This window comes from Coffea eugenioides, chromosome 7 (genome assembly GCF_003713205.1).
Source record: "Coffea eugenioides isolate CCC68of chromosome 7, Ceug_1.0, whole genome shotgun sequence".
Classification (NCBI taxonomy): domain Eukaryota; kingdom Viridiplantae; phylum Streptophyta; class Magnoliopsida; order Gentianales; family Rubiaceae; genus Coffea; species Coffea eugenioides.
Genome location: NC_040041.1, coordinates 17,608,431 through 17,628,731, shown reverse-complemented (window position 1 = coordinate 17,628,731; position 20,301 = coordinate 17,608,431). Strand labels below are relative to the sequence as shown.

General features: G+C 35.3%; 3 protein-coding genes across 6 annotated transcripts; 1 reads left to right on the top strand and 2 right to left on the bottom strand.

The window, feature by feature from the left end:
* Positions 1 to 1,674: 1,674 nt before the first annotated feature.
* LOC113777039 (small nuclear ribonucleoprotein SmD3a-like) lies at positions 1,675 to 3,579 on the bottom strand. Its single transcript, XM_027322084.1, has 5 exons — positions 3,421 to 3,579; positions 2,782 to 2,876; positions 2,175 to 2,241; positions 2,033 to 2,089; positions 1,675 to 1,737 (listed from the first exon to the last, which is right to left on the bottom strand). Exons 1-5 carry the CDS (start codon positions 3,577 to 3,579, stop codon positions 1,675 to 1,677), a joined length of 441 nt encoding a protein of 146 aa, XP_027177885.1.
* A 2,096-nt stretch (positions 3,580 to 5,675) lies between these two features.
* Positions 5,676 to 11,339, top strand: LOC113778849 (dolichol-phosphate mannosyltransferase subunit 1). 4 transcript variants are annotated; one of them, XM_027324360.1, is made up of 10 exons: positions 5,676 to 5,843; positions 5,995 to 6,072; positions 7,926 to 8,065; positions 9,059 to 9,158; positions 9,257 to 9,290; positions 9,363 to 9,439; positions 10,190 to 10,215; positions 10,304 to 10,468; positions 10,550 to 10,664; positions 10,899 to 11,339. In XM_027324360.1, the coding sequence occupies exons 3-10, from the start codon at positions 7,956 to 7,958 to the stop codon at positions 11,001 to 11,003; spliced, it is 732 nt and encodes a 243-aa protein (XP_027180161.1). In that variant the 5' UTR covers positions 5,676 to 5,843; positions 5,995 to 6,072; positions 7,926 to 7,955; the 3' UTR covers positions 11,004 to 11,339. The 4 variants fall into 4 exon arrangements, with proteins under 4 accessions (XP_027180161.1, XP_027180160.1, XP_027180163.1 ...); XM_027324359.1 differs by lacking the exon at positions 5,995 to 6,072; XM_027324361.1 differs by lacking the exons at positions 5,676 to 5,843; positions 5,995 to 6,072 and having other exon boundaries at positions 7,932 to 8,048.
* A 2,553-nt stretch (positions 11,340 to 13,892) lies between these two features.
* On the bottom strand, positions 13,893 to 16,516 carry LOC113777715 (small nuclear ribonucleoprotein SmD3b-like). The gene is made up of 6 exons (XM_027322897.1): positions 16,431 to 16,516; positions 15,984 to 16,181; positions 14,839 to 14,891; positions 14,687 to 14,753; positions 14,545 to 14,601; positions 13,893 to 14,251 (listed from the first exon to the last, which is right to left on the bottom strand). The coding sequence occupies exons 2-6, from the start codon at positions 16,140 to 16,142 to the stop codon at positions 14,189 to 14,191; spliced, it is 399 nt and encodes a 132-aa protein (XP_027178698.1). The 5' UTR covers positions 16,143 to 16,181; positions 16,431 to 16,516; the 3' UTR covers positions 13,893 to 14,188.
* Between the last annotated feature and the right edge of the window lie 3,785 nt (positions 16,517 to 20,301).

The following is a 20,301-nucleotide window of genomic DNA, read 5'->3' as shown; positions in this document are numbered from 1 at the left end:
AAGCGAGCCAGTGAGTCAGGAGGAGGGAGACGGTTGATGACTATTCACTGGTCTATTTTCTATGTCTCCAAAAAATTTTTTTTTAACGGAGACGATAAATCTATTCTATCCTACATTAGGGGGAGGGGCGGAGCTAAAGAAGTCCAAAGGTAATTCGGAAGGGACTGAACCACCACCGTGCACCCGACTGAATATTTTTTAAAGCAAAACCACTTAACGTGGCAATTGAAGCACTGAAATTTTGAAGCACTCAAATCTGAGGACACTAAAATTTTGAAGCACTGAAAGTGAAAACCCACTTAACCTTAGGTGGAATACCTTACCCAAAAAAAAAAAATCTTTTAAACCGTAATTTTGTTCGCATCAGATATTTACACCTTTATCCACCAACTTAAGAAGGCGTTAAAACTTTTTGAATATGCAGAAGTAAACACCTTTGCTCCATCACTCATAAAAAGGAGTGTATTTTAAGGCGGAAACGAAATGTAGCCTGCAACTGTTCCAGATAGTCAGTCACATATTGTTTTTGGCTACTGGATCCAGCAAATGGACTTGGAAAATCAATCATCCTGCTGCATACAGATATAGTGAGTGAGCATAAATAGACGGAGTAGGAATGTACAATCCAGGCTATATCTCGTCATAGCCCTCAATCAGTAGACGAAAGAGGAAAGATTTTCCAAAATGGAGAATTTCAAGCAGTATGTCTGTTTTGGTGCACATTGGGCCAAAAAACATCTGAGTTAGAATTGCTCCATTTCATTTAAAGGGCCATGAGTTGGATAGGGTTCCAATTCGCATAATTTAATTTCTACTTCAAAGGTAGTTCAATTTGTCAGAGGCACAAATAATCTGCCTAATAGCCGCTCATTCAATATAACCACGAAGTTTTGGATCTTCCAACCAGTAGGCAGTAAAAGGTGTTTCCGTAGCAGCCCGGGCAGCGGTTAATGAAAGGGTACACGCATTTCTGGATTATCAACTACGTTTCACCACCAAAAACTAACCTCTCCTCCATAGCCTTTGCAATCCTGATAACCATTCAAACTCTGGATCCATCCTTTTCAAAAAGCTTATTGCATTGCTCGCTATTTGCATCCGCACAAGTAATTACGGATGGAGGCAATTTGCTATTTCCACGTTACAGCGGAATACGACTTCCCACATCGACTTCTTTCGCTACATGACTAACAGACAGCCAATCGATTTGGTTTACATCAAATAGGGCTGCAAACGAGCCGAGCCGAGTCGAGCTTTGAGCTAATCGAGCCGAGCCTCGACTAAATTTTACCAAGCTCGAGCTCGAGCTCGAGCTCGACGAGCCGGCAAATTTCGAGCTCGAGCTCGACTCGAAACAAGTCGAGCCGAGCTCGAGCTCGAAAAAAATTAAAAAATAATTATTTTATTTTTAAAAACTTAATAAATAATAAAATATTAAGGATATATACGTAATTTTACTATAAAATGAGCAGCTAGCCTGAGCTCGAGCTTCGAAAAGCGAGCTACTGAGCTAATTTCTTCGAGCTCGAGGTCTCGAGCTCGAAGGCTCGAAATATTATCCTATACCAAAAATTGGGCGTGGTCGGAACCTATGGACATTTTGATGATCTCCCGTGCATAATATACGAGCTTTGACGCTCTTAAGATTAAGATTACAATCATATTTTGGAATGATCACCTCCTTACAGGTGGCACAACGCCCCTGCCAGGTGGAGCTCCACGACCAGCAACCTGAGCCTGCATACACGGATGGCACAGTCAGGCAAACTTCACCCCACAAAACTTAATTTGTAACCCCATATATTTCTCCAAGCTAATCATTTTACATACTCCGTACAACTAAATTTTCTTTGTTTTACAGTATTTGTTAAATCCCAGTTCTAGAGAGGCCATCCAGCATTGCCTTTTCTTGACAAGAGATCATAATGCATTTCAGAGCTTACAGTAAAGATATGGAGTGTCATTCCTAACTTTTGGATTTAAATAAATGATCTTGGAGTATAAGATGCAAAAGTCACGAAATAGATCTTACCCTGGCTCTCATGGCAACAGCACGTCCCCGTCCAACGCCAAGTGCTGAACCCTTGCCCTTCAAAAGATAATATAAAAAGTGTAAGCAGAGCTGTGATGGTCACAAATACACTCTAATACACATGGGCAAACTGGGAAAGCACCTTGATTCTAGCTTCTAGACGTTTGAACATTAAAGCATTCTTAAGCATATCTGGAATCACCATAAACCTGATAAAAATTTGTTTTACCCGCAATCAGAACTCAGAAAGCAGTTGAGAGAATCAGAAAACATTTTATCAAAAAATCCCACTATTAGTTCATTCTTCGCCGAATTATATAGATGATCTAGCAACGATGGAATTTATATTCTGTTTACTGAATCGCATGAAATTTTACCCAACTCCATATCTGGAATAGGTAATCAAAAACAATTGAAGTCTTGAAGCTAATTTGCTTCAGTTCAGAGGTTCAAAAAAGAAGATATCAGGATTGAGGCGGCTGAAGATGTAAATTATATCAGTGCTTCAAAGATCCATGAAAGGATAAGAGATTGTTCATAAGCTATCAACAATTCAAAAAGAGATCTTACATTTTGTAGCCATTGATGTAGAAGAAATTATATGGCACTGGAAATAATTGCTTATGAATGTCAAAAATGACAGGTCCAATTTTAATGAAATTATCAAGGGAGGAATACTCTTAAAACCAGCTGTCAGTTAAAATAAGTGTGATAAATGAGCATCCACAGGTCAAAAAGTTCCTTACAACCTCAACCCCAAGTAGTCCTGACACTCTGTGAACTCTAAAGCATGTGTGCAGAAGACACTTAATTTGTTGTAAAATCTGAGACGTGCATCTGACACCTAAAGGACACGTCATAAAATAAGATGCATAAATCTGCAATAAAAACACATATTAAAGACCTAACCCACAACAAAAAAAACACATATTAAAGAACGGTTTTGCATGTAAGATCAAAGAATTTAAAAAAAGAAAATACACGACCTGGAATTTAGTTGGATAGAATTCTGTTATATGAGAACATATTGCCAATAATAGTTTTAAAATACTTTTGCCACAAACATGAAATTCTTACTAGGAAAACCTATATAAATCATTTTTGAGCACAAATACAACTGACTGTCCCCGTGTTCTGAATAGCATTCACCACCCAACCCATGTTACCCCCTTAAAGAGTGAATAGATTTCAGTTCCAATTTACTAACATCCCATAGTTTCAATTTTCCTGCCACAGAAAATCATCGTAGGCTTCCGCCCATCATGCATTGGAATCAAAGTGAAAGAAAAAGGCATTACGAAGCTCAAAAGCAGCATAAAGACACCGGAAACAGAAAAGCACTTTCACAATTCTTAATGAAGGGCAGAATAACATTGGAACGAGAGTACCTTAGCCGTGAAAGTGATGTTCTTGAGCTGGCAATTCCAATTGTCTTCGCATTCAACCATGCTGCCTCTGTAGAGCTCTCCGCTCTTCAACTCTACGGTCACGATGTGTCCTGTGGCTTCGTGTAGAAGCTTCACCGATATACCTAAGCTACGACTCATTGCTATTGCTATTTCCTGCTATGCTCCTTACGCAAAACCCTAAACCCAAAGTCCAGCAAGAAAACTACTAAAAATTAATTAGCAGTAACTATATACCAGTAAATCCAGCACAATGCTTAGAAAAAAAATTTAAAAAATCGTAGACAAACGTAAAAATAAAAGTGTACAATCAATTCTAAGAATTATAGCAAAAAAAAAAAAAAACAAAGATGCATACAAGAGATTGAAATTTGTGAGATTAAAAGTAAGTAAATAAATAAAAGGCGAGAAGAGAGAGATAAAATAAAGTAACGTTACCGAATAAAGAGGTAGAGAAGTATATCCTCGCCGTTGGCTGCCGCCGGAAGATGCTGCGTTGTGGTTCAGCTAGGAGAACTGTGTCTTCACCTAGCGGCGAGGATAGGGAAAGTTAATACTGTGGCCGCGTACAAGTGAGATCTGCTATTTGACCCGCCCATGCTTCCTAATCTTTTCCTAACTTTTTATTGCCTGGGGCCTTGGGCCTTGGACTTTTACTTGGTTAGAGACCATTACTAGTTACTAGTTAGTAGTTACTACTAACTAGGTATTAGCTTCTCTATATTTTTACTTTAGTAGGAATAACACAAAAAGGAAAAGGCTTTTCGAGTTGGAGAAAAAAAAACTAAAGGGTAATGGCAATGGTTTTGGCTTGAAAATAAGAGGTTATGCAAAATTTAACAAGGGTTTTAAAAAAATAAAAAGCAGGACAAAGTAAATTTTGCAAGTCCACGTGTTATGGCAAATAGGCCCGCATGAAGAAAAGATAACAAGATATTAAAACTACTTTTAGTTTATGAGAATTTGTGAAAGTAAATAGTTTTCTTTTTTTTAATAAAAAATTACCTAGAAACGGTGTAAGGTTGGACATAAACTCTGACCTATTTATTAAAAAATTCCAAAGAGTACATGATAAAGAGGATATACACTTCTCAAATTTAACTGATTGAAAATTTTACAAACTTTTAAATGGTTTCGACATACTCCACATTCATAGTATTCTGAAGGTGTTAGAGTTTTTTACTTTAAATTTTGTTGCATTTGTATTGTTTTACTGCTAGTTTTGAACTTCTTTGAAATTATTTGGATGAATTGATCATCATCGATGTATTGATCTCTATCACTCTTTGTGAGTAGTCTGCTTCTTTATTGTTGTCATCGTTGATTATTCGAAAAACACTTGAGCAATTACCTTCAAGAAATGAATATGTTATGTAATACTAGCACATAAATGAAGTAAACAAATTTTGGATTACCGTTTCATATACAAGGAGGTCTACATTTATGATACATATAAAAGATTTCAAATGTGAATACAGATAATGTGGTGTAAATTTAAGTTAGATCATATAAAAATATATGTACATTAAACGTTAATCTAAAACTTTACAAGGGATGATGGGAGGAGATGAAGAATCCGCATTGGACTATACTACTTACATACAAGCATAGCAAGCTTCTAACGCAGATTGTCAATGACCACTAGGTTAGCCTCAAGGGTCAAACTCATATCCAAATGGATAAAAACCAGGCCCAAATAACCCGCCCAGTTCATTAATTAACACGGGTAACAAAGGATTGACTTTTATATTCCCACGAGGCTATTACAATTTTAATTAGCCCATCGTCATGGATGAAAAACCAAAAATTTCTCCAATATCAAGTTCATTTGACCCATTTTGTATCACTCAAATGTTGTACAGGAATGCTACAACCTACACTTGATTAATAGAAATAAGATGCTAGATTCAGTAGTATTAGTTGATGTAATCACTCGATCATGCAAAATTTCACCAAAATCAAGAGAGTTAGTTTACAATACGGTCTATCAATTAGATGTGGAGAGAGGAAAACTTATGAATTGGAGTTCAACGTGTTAAGTATCACAAGCACAATAATTTGTACGTGCTTAATAAATTATTACAGTGAAATAGTATACTGTTTTTAGAAATTAGCAAACTTCTAGGGGTCAAAAAGAAATAGCCTTGTACCATTATTTTAATCAAAGCAATTATAGTAGCGTAAAAATTTTCCGAAACACAGAAAAGACTAAAGAGTAAAGTGGAGAAGTAATACCGCCAACAAACCCTGCGTTCGTTGGGCCTCTCCCTTAATTCCTTGTCACCTTAAAACCTTTCTTCAGACAACGCGTGTTGGACCAACGTCATCATCGTCCACCACCACCCTCCTCATCTCTCCTCTCTCTAAACATTTTCCGACCTCTCCCATTTCCCTCTAAATCGAAGGTGCTATACTCCTCTGGCTTTTTATTTGATCTCTCTCTGAGTTTTTTTTAATTAATTTATAATTGTCGTATGCCAGTGATACTGGCCCTTTTAATCTTTTGGTAAATTGGGTTTTATTTTTTTAATTTCCTTTTCTTGTTTCCTGTAATAGTTGTGATTCGCGTAATGCCACAAAAGATTTGGGCCACCTGAGGCATTAGGGGTTAATTAAGAGAGGATTGACCATTTTGTAAGTCTTAGATTATTGAGGATTCATTTCTTGTAATGCCGTTGTATTTCTCTGCTAAAGTTGGGATTTTTCTGTCAGGGATGTGTTAATTTAACCATTGAGCTATAGAAATTGATTAGCTTTTTATGTTCTAAGAAGATTTGGTGAAGATTGATCTGTGGACCATATTTCAGTAACTGGGGTTCAAATTTTTCTCACTTTAGTGCTGTGGCGATCCTGGTGTTGCCAGTGTAGCTAAAGCTTAACAGCATAGTGTAATTTTAGTTTTGAACTTCTTTGAAATTATTTGGATGAATTGATCATCATCGATGTTTTGATCTCTGTCACTCTTTGTGAGTAGTCTGCTTCTTTATTGTTGTCATTGTTGATTATTCGAAAAACACTAGAGCAATTACCTTCAAGAAATGAATATGTTATGAAATACTAGCACATAAATGAAGTAAACAGTTTTTGGATTACCGTTTCATATACAAGGAGGTCTACATCTATGATACATATAAAAGATTTCAAATGTGAATACAGATAATGTGGTGTAAATTTAAGTTAGATCATATAAAAATATATGTACATTAAACGTTAATCTAAAACTTTACAAGGGATGATGGGAGGAGATGGAGAATCCGCATTGGACTATACTACTTACATACAAGCATAGCAAGCTTCTAACGCAGATTGTCAATGACCACTAGGTTAGCCTCAAGGGTCAAACTCATATCCAAATGGATAAAAACCAGGCCCAAATAACCCGCCCAGTTCATTAATTAACACGGGTAACAAAGGATTGACTTTTATATTCCCACGAGGCTATCACTCGTTCATCAATAGTTGCTTTCTCGGTTTTTTGAAAGAGACGAAAGAAGAGAGAACTTCTCTCGTTAATATTATCAAACTCCCAATTCGAAGCCCTAAACCCAATAATTGTCTTCTCAAAGTCTCGGCCATTTGCGCATAATTCAAGCTTCCAAACCATATAAAGTTGCCGTCTTTAAGATTAGATCGTTTCTGATTTTCAGTTCAAGTTGTTAAACTGATTGAATTTCCTAGCTTTTCATTACGCTTCTTCAGTTAGTTTAGATGGAGAGCTGAATTTGTATGGGAATCTTTGTGTAATCGTTATTGACTGTTTTATACATTTTGGGTACCTTATGTTAGAGCTATTCCTTCGAACAGTCTCACGTAGTTACAGCAGCTACCAACCCGTATCGAAAAGTTTTGGATATATTCTTGGACATCAGTGATATTTTACTGCTCTTACTCAGCATGAAATATGTAATTTACTTGAACTAATTGAAATTGAACTTGAAAAGATGGGCTTCCTTCATATTGTACTAAAAGAAGATTTTTTTTAATCAGATCGGTCGTGTTATTCCGTCAAATTTTAAGAATTTGTTAGAGCTATTGCTCACTGATAAGGAATTAGGATAGTTATACTGCTTTTGGAAATTCGGCTGACACAAAAGGGAATTGAAGAGGCATAATTTGACAAGTAGAAGAATGAGCTAAATGAAAATCTTATGCGGTAGAAAAATATGCATTTTAAAGCTGTACCAAAATTGTTTTGCTATCCAATTTGGTTGATGGGATCAAGTACCTAAGCGGAGTAAGCTGCTGAGAAGAACACATGAGCTCCATCTTTTCCAGCTCAGTCTGAGACAAGTGGATTGTTGGGTATAGCTCTTTAACGTATTAGAGGGTTGAATTATCACAAACAACCAAAACTAATAGGATGGAACTTTAGTTTGAATTGAAATACTAACAGTTGTTACCTACAACTTGCATTAGCTGTAAGTGTTTTTGTTTTTGCCTTCCGTCTCTCTCTCTAACCCAGTTCAATAAAAATTTGCGCTTTCTAGGGGTTGGAGGGATTTTGATGCAGAAAGAATATGGGCAATGAGCAAAAGGAGAATAGCAATAAGTATAGTATAATCATCCCCACCTACAATGAGCGCCTCAACATTGCTCTCCTTGTTTATCTCATCTTCAAGCATCTCCCGTACCCTCTCTCTCTCTCTCTCTCTCTCTCTCTCTCTCTCGTTACCAAGTTATCCATGATGATGCATGTTCTCCTTTTCCTTTTCTGTGAATATATGTATAAAACAGATGATGCATGTTCCATTGCCTCTGCTTTGTTTGTCTAGTGGCTTCTTTCATTGCACTTTTGGCTTTTACACTTATCTTCTGTGAATTTTTCATTTCACGTTCTAAATCTTTTTGTTGCATGCATCAAAAGGTTTATTTATGTTTATTTGAATGAAGTGTTTTTGTTGATCTTACAGCTTATTACTTGGTCATCAGAATCATCTATGAACTGCTGAAATAATTATCTCCATGTTACACAGGAACAGTTCTTTGCTTTTATTATTATTATTAGTCTTTCTATTATTATAGCATTATTATTATTATTATTATTATTATTATTATTTGGGCTTTTGTGTGTGTGATTGACTTACAATTTGGAAAGAAGTGTTTCTGGGTATTTGATTTAGATATCATGCGAAGTATCAAAATCTTAGCTTCAGAATTGTTTGAAAATTGATAAGCAATGCACACAGTAGCACATATTTTGTATGGATACTTTTTTCTCTCAATCATGACTGGTAATTGGTAACAAAATGTAGTTTTTCTTATACATATGCCCAGGATAAGCTGATTAAAACTGATTTGCTGTGAAAAAGTTTGCTTGTTTGTCCACTCAAACTTCTAGATGATTAGCCGTGAGCATATTCAGCTCTATAGTTATGAGTGGGTGTGGGAACCATTAGGTGTAAGAAGGTGAAGCTTTGGACTTGCAACTGAATATGTGAATAACATGGACCAAATTGTTGTACGAAATTAACTATTTGAGATTGTGCTTCATAGGTTTTGGTTTGACATTAGATGATAGATATTACTTAAAGATGTGAAAAACAGTACACTAAAACAATGACAAACAACATTCTCTTCATGATCTATACTTGTATCTGACAATTGGTCCTTACCTGGCTAGGAATGTCAATTTTGAGATTATTGTTGTGGATGATGGAAGTCCAGATGGGACTCAGGATATTGTTAAACAACTGCAATCTGTCTATGGAGAGGATCGCATTGTAAGTCCTCTTTAGTATTAATTCGCAATGTTGTTGATGCTTTGCCTATGCTTATCTCTTTGAAAGGTCTACTTATGTAAGGCTATCTACTAATCCAGCTGTTGAGGGCTAGACCTAAGAAGCTTGGTTTAGGTATCTCTTTGGCCGGCCTTGGTTTAAGTTTTTGAACTAGCAAAAGGGATCATTAATTTAGTTAAGTTTCAGGTACGGCTTACATCCATGGCCTGAAGCATGCCTCAGGGAATTTTGTGGTCATTATGGATGCTGATTTATCTCACCATGTAAGTGCACTCCTACTCACTAGAATGATGAGGAGGACGCTCTATAAAACCCGCCCCCCCCCAAACACCAACCACAAACCCACAAAAAAAAAAAAACCAAAAAGGCCGCCACCAAAAAAAAGAAAAAAAAAGATAGTCCTCACCCCAATTTTTGTGCCTCCAAAAAGAAAAAGAGGAAGGGAGGGGAAAAAAAAGAAACACATTTTGTCCTCGCTTTCTTAGGATTTGGTGTGAACAAGGGGGGAAAGCAGCTTATTCTGGGGTTGAGCTTGAGGTTGGTGGAAGATTACGAAATGATTGGGAGATCTGAAGTGTATTTCCATTTCTAATAAACTTTTGGTGAGCTGTCTCTTTTACAGTGCATTTAGTAATCATAATAGTTTTAGCTGCTTTGATACTGGTCTTTTACCTTGGGTGTAAGTTTGATAAGTTGAGAAGATAATATGCGGCAGTGTTTAACAAACTGGAAAACTGAGTTCTAACAGAAAGTTATTTTGTTGAATTAGGGCCTTTGAGCACAGTGAGACTACATGGGTCAATTTTTAGTTTTTGTATTGCATCGCTTTTGGACTAAATGTGTGAGTGTTTGAGGTTTTCTGCAGGCATGTGTTTTATTTGTTTTTTCGCTTCCGCTCGAACTATTATTGATGTTCATTTAGCCTATATATCAGTGGAACTATTATTGGTGTTCATTTAGCTTATATGTTGCTTCACTTGTTATCTAATGCATCTCTTTTTCTTGCTTTACAGCCAAAATATCTTCCAAACTTCATCAAGTAAGAACCTTTCAACTCAAGTATTAGAATTTTATTTAATTTTACCAAGTTTTAGAAGTATAGTAGCTGAATATGTTTTGATGTTTAGGAAGCAGATGGAGACGGGTGCAGATATAGTTACTGGAACACGATATGTCAAAGGAGGTGGCGTGCATGGTTGGAATCTGATGCGCAAATTGACAAGCAGGGGAGCAAATGTCCTTGCACAGACACTCCTTTGGCCTGGTGTATCAGACCTAACTGGATCTTTCCGGTAAACCAATATACCAAATGCTGTAGTTGCTTCTGCCTAAGCTTCCACTTCCTTAGCTAACAACTGTTATTTTGCCTAAAGGCTTTATAGGAAATCCGTGCTTGAAGATGTTATAGGCTCATGCGTGAGTAAAGGATATGTTTTTCAGATGGAGATGATTGTTCGTGCTACACGAAAAGGTTACAACATTGCTGAGGTACTTGATCTCTTGTTGCTTATCATTTGGTCTGTTAGTTTTAACGGGTTGATTATCATCTTCTTCTTGGCAAATATCTATAGCTTCTAACTACACATGAGATTTAGTCATTTGGTTTTAAGATCTCTGATGAACTATTTCTTCTTAGTTTTGGCTCTTTCGTTGGTTTGCATCTCCTCCTTGTGTTTTATTGTGTTAATGGAGATATTTGAAATCGATTTTTTGTCTTCACAGGTTCCAATTACTTTTGTCGATAGAGTGTATGGGAGCTCAAAGCTTGGAGGATCTGAAATAGTTGAATATTTGAAAGGTCTTATATACCTTCTCCTCACAACTTAACAAGGACGAGAACAACTGTGCTTAGTAACTTCATGGTTCCTAGAAATCAACCATTTTTGGACAGTTTAAAGCCAATGATGATTAGCATAACCAACTCAAGGAAACTGATGAGGAAGCAACACCAAATTGGTCTTTTCGATTTAGTTCCTGTTTTTTTTATACCAACAGTTAACATTTACTGTACTTTTTTTTGTAGGCCAAAACTAAATGTGGCTTGATTACTTTGATTGTAGGCATCTAATTTTTCTGGGTTTTGCTTGAATAAGTAAAGTGAGTATCAACATTGAGAACAACTGTGATTCCAATATATTTATGTGATCTTTTCTAGTTGTTTCCTGTTTGTGATGTAGTTCGGTCTAGGTACTCTAGAGGGGGGCTTAGCAAATTCAAGACAATAATGTTAATAGTCTAGACGAATTTTTGTTCAAAAACAAAAACTGTTTGAATAGTGGTTTATTTGTAAAATTATTTTGATTGCATTTTAAGCACATTTTGTACATAAAAAAAGTATTATAATATTTTTTTAAAAAATATTGTGCCAAAACAATCCCCTATCCAAGCACAGGAATTATTTCTTTGGTCCTACTCTTAAAGGAATTTACTTGAAATTTGTGGACAAATGAAATTCAAGACAAGGAAGGATCTACATTTACTTTACATCAATCAAAAATTTTTTTTAAAAAAAAAACCATGGGTGTCTAAACAAGCTCTGTTGTACTAATGCGCACTTTGGAGAGCCAAAGCCATTGATCGCTACTGCCCAAGAACTTCAATTCGGAGAACACTTTTGTTGTGCTTGAAGACTAAACTAAAATTATACCAAACGTTTGGTTGGTTTTTTGTGAGTTAGATGGACTAATGGTGTACTGTTATATGTTCCAGCTCAGCCGCGTCTGATACAGATGAATTTTGACAGTCCCTTTCTGTGGGCTGGGCAGTGTCCCTTTCTTGTTTGTGAACTGTGAATCAAACACTTGGGATGGATAGGATTTGATTTAGGGTGTAGGGGAGTTCTGTTGCATCTAATTCATAGCATGACTACTTGTACTAGGAAGATTTGTATTAGTAATGTATACACAATTCTGTCTTCATCGTCGGGCTTTTCATCGACACCACACAATCTGGAGAATAATACTAGTACTATTAACTAACGTCTTTTGCGATTTTGCAATAAAGAAGTGGGAATGACAGATGTGTGAATTTCAATCTTAGAATTGGTTGGGGGAACATTAGGATTGGTTTGTGGCGACTAGTTTTGTGCTCATTGTTACACAAGAAAGAAAGGGTACTACGGTATTATAGTAGAATAACAAAAGAAGTTGACCGGATAAGGAATTTTCTTCTTTTTGGGGAGGGGGTGGTTGGTGGGGTGGTGTGGATCGAGCAAATGGACTTAGAAAATCAATCATCCTGCTGCATACAGATACAAGATTGAGCATCAATAGACGTAGGCATGGCCACGGTTCCAGAACCGCCAGTTCTGATTTTTCAAAGAGGTAGAACCAGTACCGCACCATATAAGATGGTTCTGGTTCTGGTTCTTCAAAGAGGTAGAACCAGAACCGCATAGTTCTGATTTCGGTTCCTTATGGTTTTGGTTCTGGCTCCGTATGGTACCCTACAATTTTATTTAATTCTTTATCCTTACCAATTTTAATACGAATATAACAATATATTTAAAATTTCAAATAGAATGTACAAAAGTAAATACAAAATAACGATCATATTTTAATTTTATTATTATTCTACAAAGTAAGAAGTAATAAATAGACAATACAAATTTTATGAAAAGTACATTACATTGTCAAATTAGAAAATACATTACACTATCAAATGGTTGTCATGTGTTGACTTTCTTGAGTTGGACAATCATCAATGTTGAAGATTTCATTTGAAGAAATATTGCAAAAAATAATTTTTTTGCTTGCTTGATTTTGAAGATGAGCTACTACCATCAAAACTTGCCATTTTTTGATAGCAAATAAGTAAAAAAAAAAAATTTAAGTAATAATTTAATACTTACAAATTATAATGATAGACATTAGACGAATAGAAATAATTAAATAATTAGTAAAATATATAGAAAGTCTATAAAATTTAAACTTTCTTAAAACCTATTAAACACAACTAATTTTTTTGAATTATCTCACTACTTATATTAATTATTTTTAATTATTTTTAACGGTTCTGGTTCTGGTTCTATTTTTTAGAGAACCAGAATCAAAACCTTTATCCAAAGTTCTGCCACGGTTCTGGTTCCATGGTTCTAGTTCCGGTTCTGGTCCGATTCCAAACAGTCCGATTCCAATCCGGTTCCCGGTTCCAAATGGAACCATGACCATGCCTAAATAGACGGACAAGGAATTGTACAATCCAGGCTATACCTCGTCATAGTGTTCAATCAATAGACGAAAGAAGAAAAATTTCTCAATAATGGAGGATTTCAAGCAATAATGTCTGTTTTGGTGCACACTGGGCCGAAAAACATCTGAGTTAGAATTGCTCCATTTCATTTGAAAAGCCATGACTTGGCTCGGGTTCCAATTAGCATAATTTAATGTCTCCTTCAAAGGTAGTTCAATTTGTCAGAGGCACAAATAATCTGCCTAATGACCGCTCATTCAATATAACCACAAAGTTTTGGATCTTCCAACCAGAAGGCAATAAAAGGTGTTTCTGTAGCAGCAAGGGCAGCGATTAATGAAAAGGTACACGCAAGTCCGGATTATCAACTGCGTTTCGCCACCAAAAACCAACCTCTCCTCCCTGGCCTTGCAATCCTGATAATCATTCAAACTCTGGATCCATCCTTTTCAAAAAGCTTATTGCATTGCTCGCTATTGCATCTGCACAAGTAATTATGAATGGAGGCAATTTGCTATTTCCACGTTACAGCGGAATACGACTTCCCATGTTGACTTCTTTCGCTACATTACTAACAAACAGCCAATCGATTTGGTTTGCATCAAATTTTAGAATCAGCTAAAACTGAAGCGTAAATTGAAAAACCATCCACGTCTCTAAATGAGCACTAGCCAAGTTCAAAAGCGTACATAATTTTTAAGGTCTCAAAGGCAGAATATTATCCTATACCAAACTGGGCAGCAGAACATGGCTTTGATGATCTCCCTTGCATAATATACGAGCTTTGACGCTCTTAAGATTACAATCATATTCTGGAATGATCACCTCCTTACAGGTGGCACAACGCCCCTACCAGGTGGAGCTCCACGACCAGCAGCCTGAGCCTGCATACACGGATGGCACAGTCAGGCAAACTTCACTCCACAAAACTTAATTTGTAACTATCTATTTCTCCAAACTAATCATTTTACATGCTCCGTAAAACCACATTCTCTTTGTTTCACAGTATTTGTTAAATCCCAGTTCTAGAGTGGCCATCCAGCATTGCCTTTTCTTGACAAGAGATCATAATGCATTTTAGAGCTTACAGTACGGATATGGAGTGTCATTCCTAACTTTTAGATTTAAATAAATGATCTTGGAGTATAAGATGCAAAAGTCACGAAATAGATCTTACCCTGGCTCTCATGGCAACAGCACGTCCCCGTCCAACGCCAAGTGCTGAACCCTTGCCCTTCAAAAGATAATATAAAAAGCGTAAGCAAAGCTGTGATGGTCACAAATACACTCTAATACACATGGGCAAACTGGGAAAGCACCTTGATTCTAGCTTCTAGACGTTTGAACATTGGAGCATTCTTAAGCATATCTGGAATCACCATAAACCTGATAAAAATTTGTTTTACCCGTGATCAGAACTCAAAAAGCAGTTGAGAGAATCAGAAAACATTTTATATTACACTTTCTGTACCTGACTTTGCTTCCTCGAATGAAAACATGCTCCAGTTGTGATACCTTGCCATCCTGTAAAGATACAGACCAAAATTAGTCTTCCACAAGACTAAAAAACGCCAAAAGGGCACAACATAACATCTTAATCCAATGAAACTCTCTCTAATAGGCAGTCAAAAACAACTAAGTCTTGAAGCTAATTTGCTTCAGTTCAGAGGTTTAAAAAAGAAAATATCAGGATTGAGGCGGCTAAAGATGTAAATCATATCAGTGCTTCAAAGATCCATGAAAGGATAAGAGACCGTTCAGAATCTATCAACAATTCAAAAAGAGATCTTATATTCTGTAGCCATTGGTGTAGAAGAAATTATATGGCACTGGAAATAATTGCTCATGAATGTCAAAAATGACAGGTCCAAATTCAATGAAATTGTCAAGGGAATACTCTTAAAACCAGCTGTCAGTTAAAATAAGTACGATAAATGAGCATCCACAAGTCAAAAAGTTCCTTACAACCCCAACCCCAACTAGTCCGACACACTGTGAACTCTAAAGCATGTGTGCAGAAGACACTTAATTTGTTGTAAAATCTGAGACGTGCATCTGACACCTAAAGGACACGTTATAAAATAAGATGCTTAATTCTACAATAAAAACACATATTAAAGACCTTACCCACAACAAAAAAAAATACACATTAAAGAACGGTTTTGCATGTAAGATCAAAGAATTTTAATTTTAAAAAAGCAAATACACGACTAGGAATTTAGTTGGATAGAATTCTGTTATATGAGAACATATTGCCAATAATAGTTTTAAAATACTTATGCCACAAACATGAAATTCTTACTAGGAAAACCTATATACATCATTTATGAGCACAAATACAACTGACTGTCCTCGTGTTCTGAATAGCATTCACCACCCAACCCATGTTACCTCCCCTTAAAGAGTGAATAGATTTCAGTTCTAATTTACTAACATCCCATATTTTCAATTTTCCTGCCACAGAAAATCATCGTAGGCTTCCGCCCATCATGCATTGGAATCAAAGTGAAAGAAAAAGGTCATTAAGAAGCTCGAAAGCAGCATAAAGAAACCTGAAACAGAAAAGCACTTTCACAATTCTTAATGAAGGGCAGAATAACATTGGAACGAGAGTACCTTAGCTGTGAAAGTGATGTTCTCGAGCTGGCAATTCCAATTGTCTTCGCATTCAACCATGCTGCCTCTGTAGAGCTCTCCGCTCTTCAGCTCTACGGTCACGATGTGTCCTGTGGCTTCGTGTAGAAGCTTCACCGGTATTCCTAAGCTACGACTCATTGCTATTGCTATTTCCTGCTATGCTCCCTACGCAAAACCCTAAACCCAAAGTCCAGCAAGAAAACTACCAAAAATTAATTAGCAGTAATTGTATACTAGTAAATCCAGCACAAAGCTTTGAAAAAAAGTTTAAAAAATTGTAGACAAACGTAAAAATAGAAATGCACAATCTATTCTAAGAATTATAGAAAAAAAAAACGATGCATACAAGAGATTGAAATTTGTGAGATTAAAAGTAAATAAATAAATAAAAGGCGAGAAGTGAGAGATAAAATAAAGTAACCTTACCGGATAAAGAGGTAGAGAAGTATATCCTCGTCGTTGGCTGCCGCCGGAAGATGCTGCGTTGCGGTTCAGCTAGGAGAACTGCTCTTCACCTAGCGGCGAGGAGAGAGGGAAAGTTAATAGGGTGGCCTCGTACAAGTGAGATCCGCTATATCAAGATCCAGACCTATATTTATGATTTGACCCGCCCATGTTTCCTAATCCTAATCTTTTCCTAATCCTAATCTTTTCCTAATTTCTTATTGCCTGGGCCCTTGGGCCTTGGACTTTTACTTGGTCGTAGGGGTGAGCATTCGGTGCAAATGCGGTTAATCGGTGCGCTGAATTCGATTTTTTCGGTTATTGCACCTATAGAAATCTAAACCGTTTTCAATTTCGAATTGGGCATTACCGAATTCATGCGGTACCCGATTTCAAATTCGAAAACAGTAATGAATTCGGTCTAACTGAATTCATCTATTATGTTAAAAAAAACCCTGAAGCAAATTAAGAGAATATATAAAACCAATCTTTATAGTTCAGCAACTACCAACCCCCGCAAGCCATGAGAAAGCTACAAATATTAGACTGAAAATATGTAAAGAAGCTAGACATATGTAGGCCTTCTACTGGTTTGTAGTTATAAAAGCTAAATTGCTCTCTTCGATATGTTCTAGACTTGCTCCAATGCTTTTCATTACTTATTCAGGAGCTGATTACTTTTATTGAGCTTATTAAGGTGACCTTTCTGCTTATTTATACATAGATGTTTCTTCTTTTACACATTGCAGAAAATTCATATCCAGAATCCTAGGTACAACTTCTGGAGCCGTACTTTCACTAGATGTGCACCAGAGATTGAGAATCTCCACGGACAAGGAGGTAAAATTTTCATTTTAGCAAGTTTTTTCCTTTTTAATTTTTCTAACGGGTAAAAGGTGGAATTTTTCCCCAAGGCCTTAACTTTTAAAGGCTGCACAACTGGAGAGAGCTTTCTTGTGTATAAAATACAAAGCTTATGTTATATCACACCTAATCTAAACTACTACAACAGTTAGAGTTTGCAATTCGAAACTCAGATTTCGTCCCCTTATCAATTCAGGATAACAAATTTCCTAGTCGATCTTGGCCCATTTTAATGCCAGATACACAGAGCCAAAAACAGAGGAGCACTTACCTAAGCGAGCCAGAGATGAGCAGTGATGAACCAGCGATGAACCAGTGAGATCTTGGTGCTTCGTCTTCGACACTCGGCAGCGATGAACCAGCACGGCAGGACACAGCCGACAGGAGACGTAGAGCGCGGCGGACTGGCGGAGGCCGGAGAGGCGGAGAGCAGCTTCGATTTGGGAATTGGGACTTGGGAGTGTTAGTGCTGTGAAAGCCCTAGGTGACGGCAGTCACGGCACCATGCAATATTGCAAATTTGCAATGGTTGTTTTCTCACTTGTCATCAGCTGAAGATGAAATCCGACTCTTCCCAAATGAAGTGATTTTGTAATTTTTAATTTATAAATTGGGGCTCCTAAATTATAATACATTCATTATGCTCCTCAATGATTTAAAAATTATTACTGATTTGATCCCCAAATTTATTCATAATTGAACACATTACTTATGTTCAAATCATTTTGTGGTTTAATTGGCATTTATTTGATCACTTATACCTAAAATCCTTGGTCTATGATTTAAGAAACACATAAAAAGTGATTAATTTAAACTAATTTAGTTAGTAGTTACAATGAATTTATAATTTACAATGATTAATAATAAGTAATATTAGTTACAAACTTATAAATTACAATGAATCAATGATTAGTGATAAGTTACATTAGTTACAAACTTATAATTTATTTCAAATCAAAATAAAACTTATTTACTTGATTTGCAACTCACATGCATTCACTTACACAGCTTAGTTATTTTGTCTATACTTAAAGCCTTAAGATTAGTAAATAGATAATATGAATTTTAACTTATTTGATCACTTATACCTACAATCCTTAGTCTATGATTTAAGGAACACATAAAAAGTGATTAATTTAAACTAGAATAAACCTTAGGCTGTACAATGATTAGTAATAATTTATGAATTTATAATTTACAATGATTAATAATAAGTAATATTAGTTACAAACTTACAAATTACAATGATTAGTGATAAGTTATGTTAGTTACAAACTTATAATTTATTTCAAATCAAAATTAAACTTATTTACTTACATATGTTATTGTGAAAGTCAATACACTAATACATTGATTTGCAATTCATATACATTCACTTACACTGCTTAGTTGTCTTATCTATACTTAAAACCTTAAGATTAGTGAATATGTAATGTAAATTTAGAGTACACTAATACTTGCAAGTTATAGATTACGCATTCAAATATTCAATAATTCAAACATGAATGATGTATCAAATTACCAATATCTAAATTCTAATTACTAATTATGTTTATTGTTTAATATTTAGTATTATACATATATGTATTAATTATTATCTAATTCTAGTCATGTTAGTATGTTACTCATGTATAAAATAATAAGTATTATAGTTATCTTATATTGTAATGTATTACTATGCATTATTGTAGTCATATAACAATTAATAAATACTAAAATAATATAAATATATTGTACATTATTATATATTATTAGTATTATAAGTACATGATATGATGATAATACCATATACTAATTATTATTAATAGCATTTACCTATTTAATATAATAAAGTATTAGTAGTATATACTAATACTAAATAGCATTTATCTATATATTATATAATTTTATATATCAATTTGGTATTCGAATGCAGTTTTGTACCCGATTTCAATTACCGAATTTTGAATTCGAAATCGGTTATTACCAAATTCATAATCTCATTACCTATTTTATACCATATTAGAATTCGGTGAATTCGGTATGCACCGAATTGGTACCGAATTACCAAATACCCGATTTCAAATTACCGAATTGAATTTGAAATCGGTTATGAAATCGGTATGAACCGAATCTGCTTACCCCTACTTGGTTGTAGACCATTACTAATAGGAGAACACCGCGCATCCTTTCAAGCTTGCCCAGAAACGTCCAATTATTCAAATTGAGCTATTAAATATAAAAAACTACATAAAGGTGCACCAAAATCTTTGTAGTTATTTTTTGTAATTTTATTAAGCATGAAGAGAAAACACAATTTCAGCCTAGTTGCTGACGAGTTATTTTTTGTTTTGAGACTAATTGGACAGCAATGACAATGTCATTAGTTTGAAAATAATATATCACCATTTGAAAATAATATATCACCGCATAATGCTGCCTTACATTTTCTATGTACACCAAAAATGTCTTGCTCATGAACAAATTCAACAGGAATTTATGATCAACACGAAAATATGTTGGGCCAAAAATCTATATAATTGTAAAATATAGTAATGGTTGCAGAATAGCAAGACACATAGGACTCAAAGCAATAAAGACAGGAGAATTGTATATGCTTTCTTGTCTATGATAAGATAAACAAACCATTATCTCATACTCAAAATCTTCTCAACACATATGCCATTTAATTTTTGTGCCAGCAACTCTTAGCATCACAAAAAATAAACATAAAATCTTATAGACTAAAAAAGGAGAGGGAAGAGCACCCCAAAAATAAAAACTAAGTAAGATTAATTAAATAACAAAAATTTTATTGAGATTAAGCATTAGAGAATCAAATTATACATAATCTAAGCACAATAATAGTAGTAAGGTCCACAACCGCAATAGCATGGTAGATCCATTTTTATTATTATTTTCAATCGAACCAAAATATGATAACTCAAGCCAATCCCCTTGGTACAAATCAACAAAAATTTAATGAAAGAGCCATACTCTTGGCAAAAGG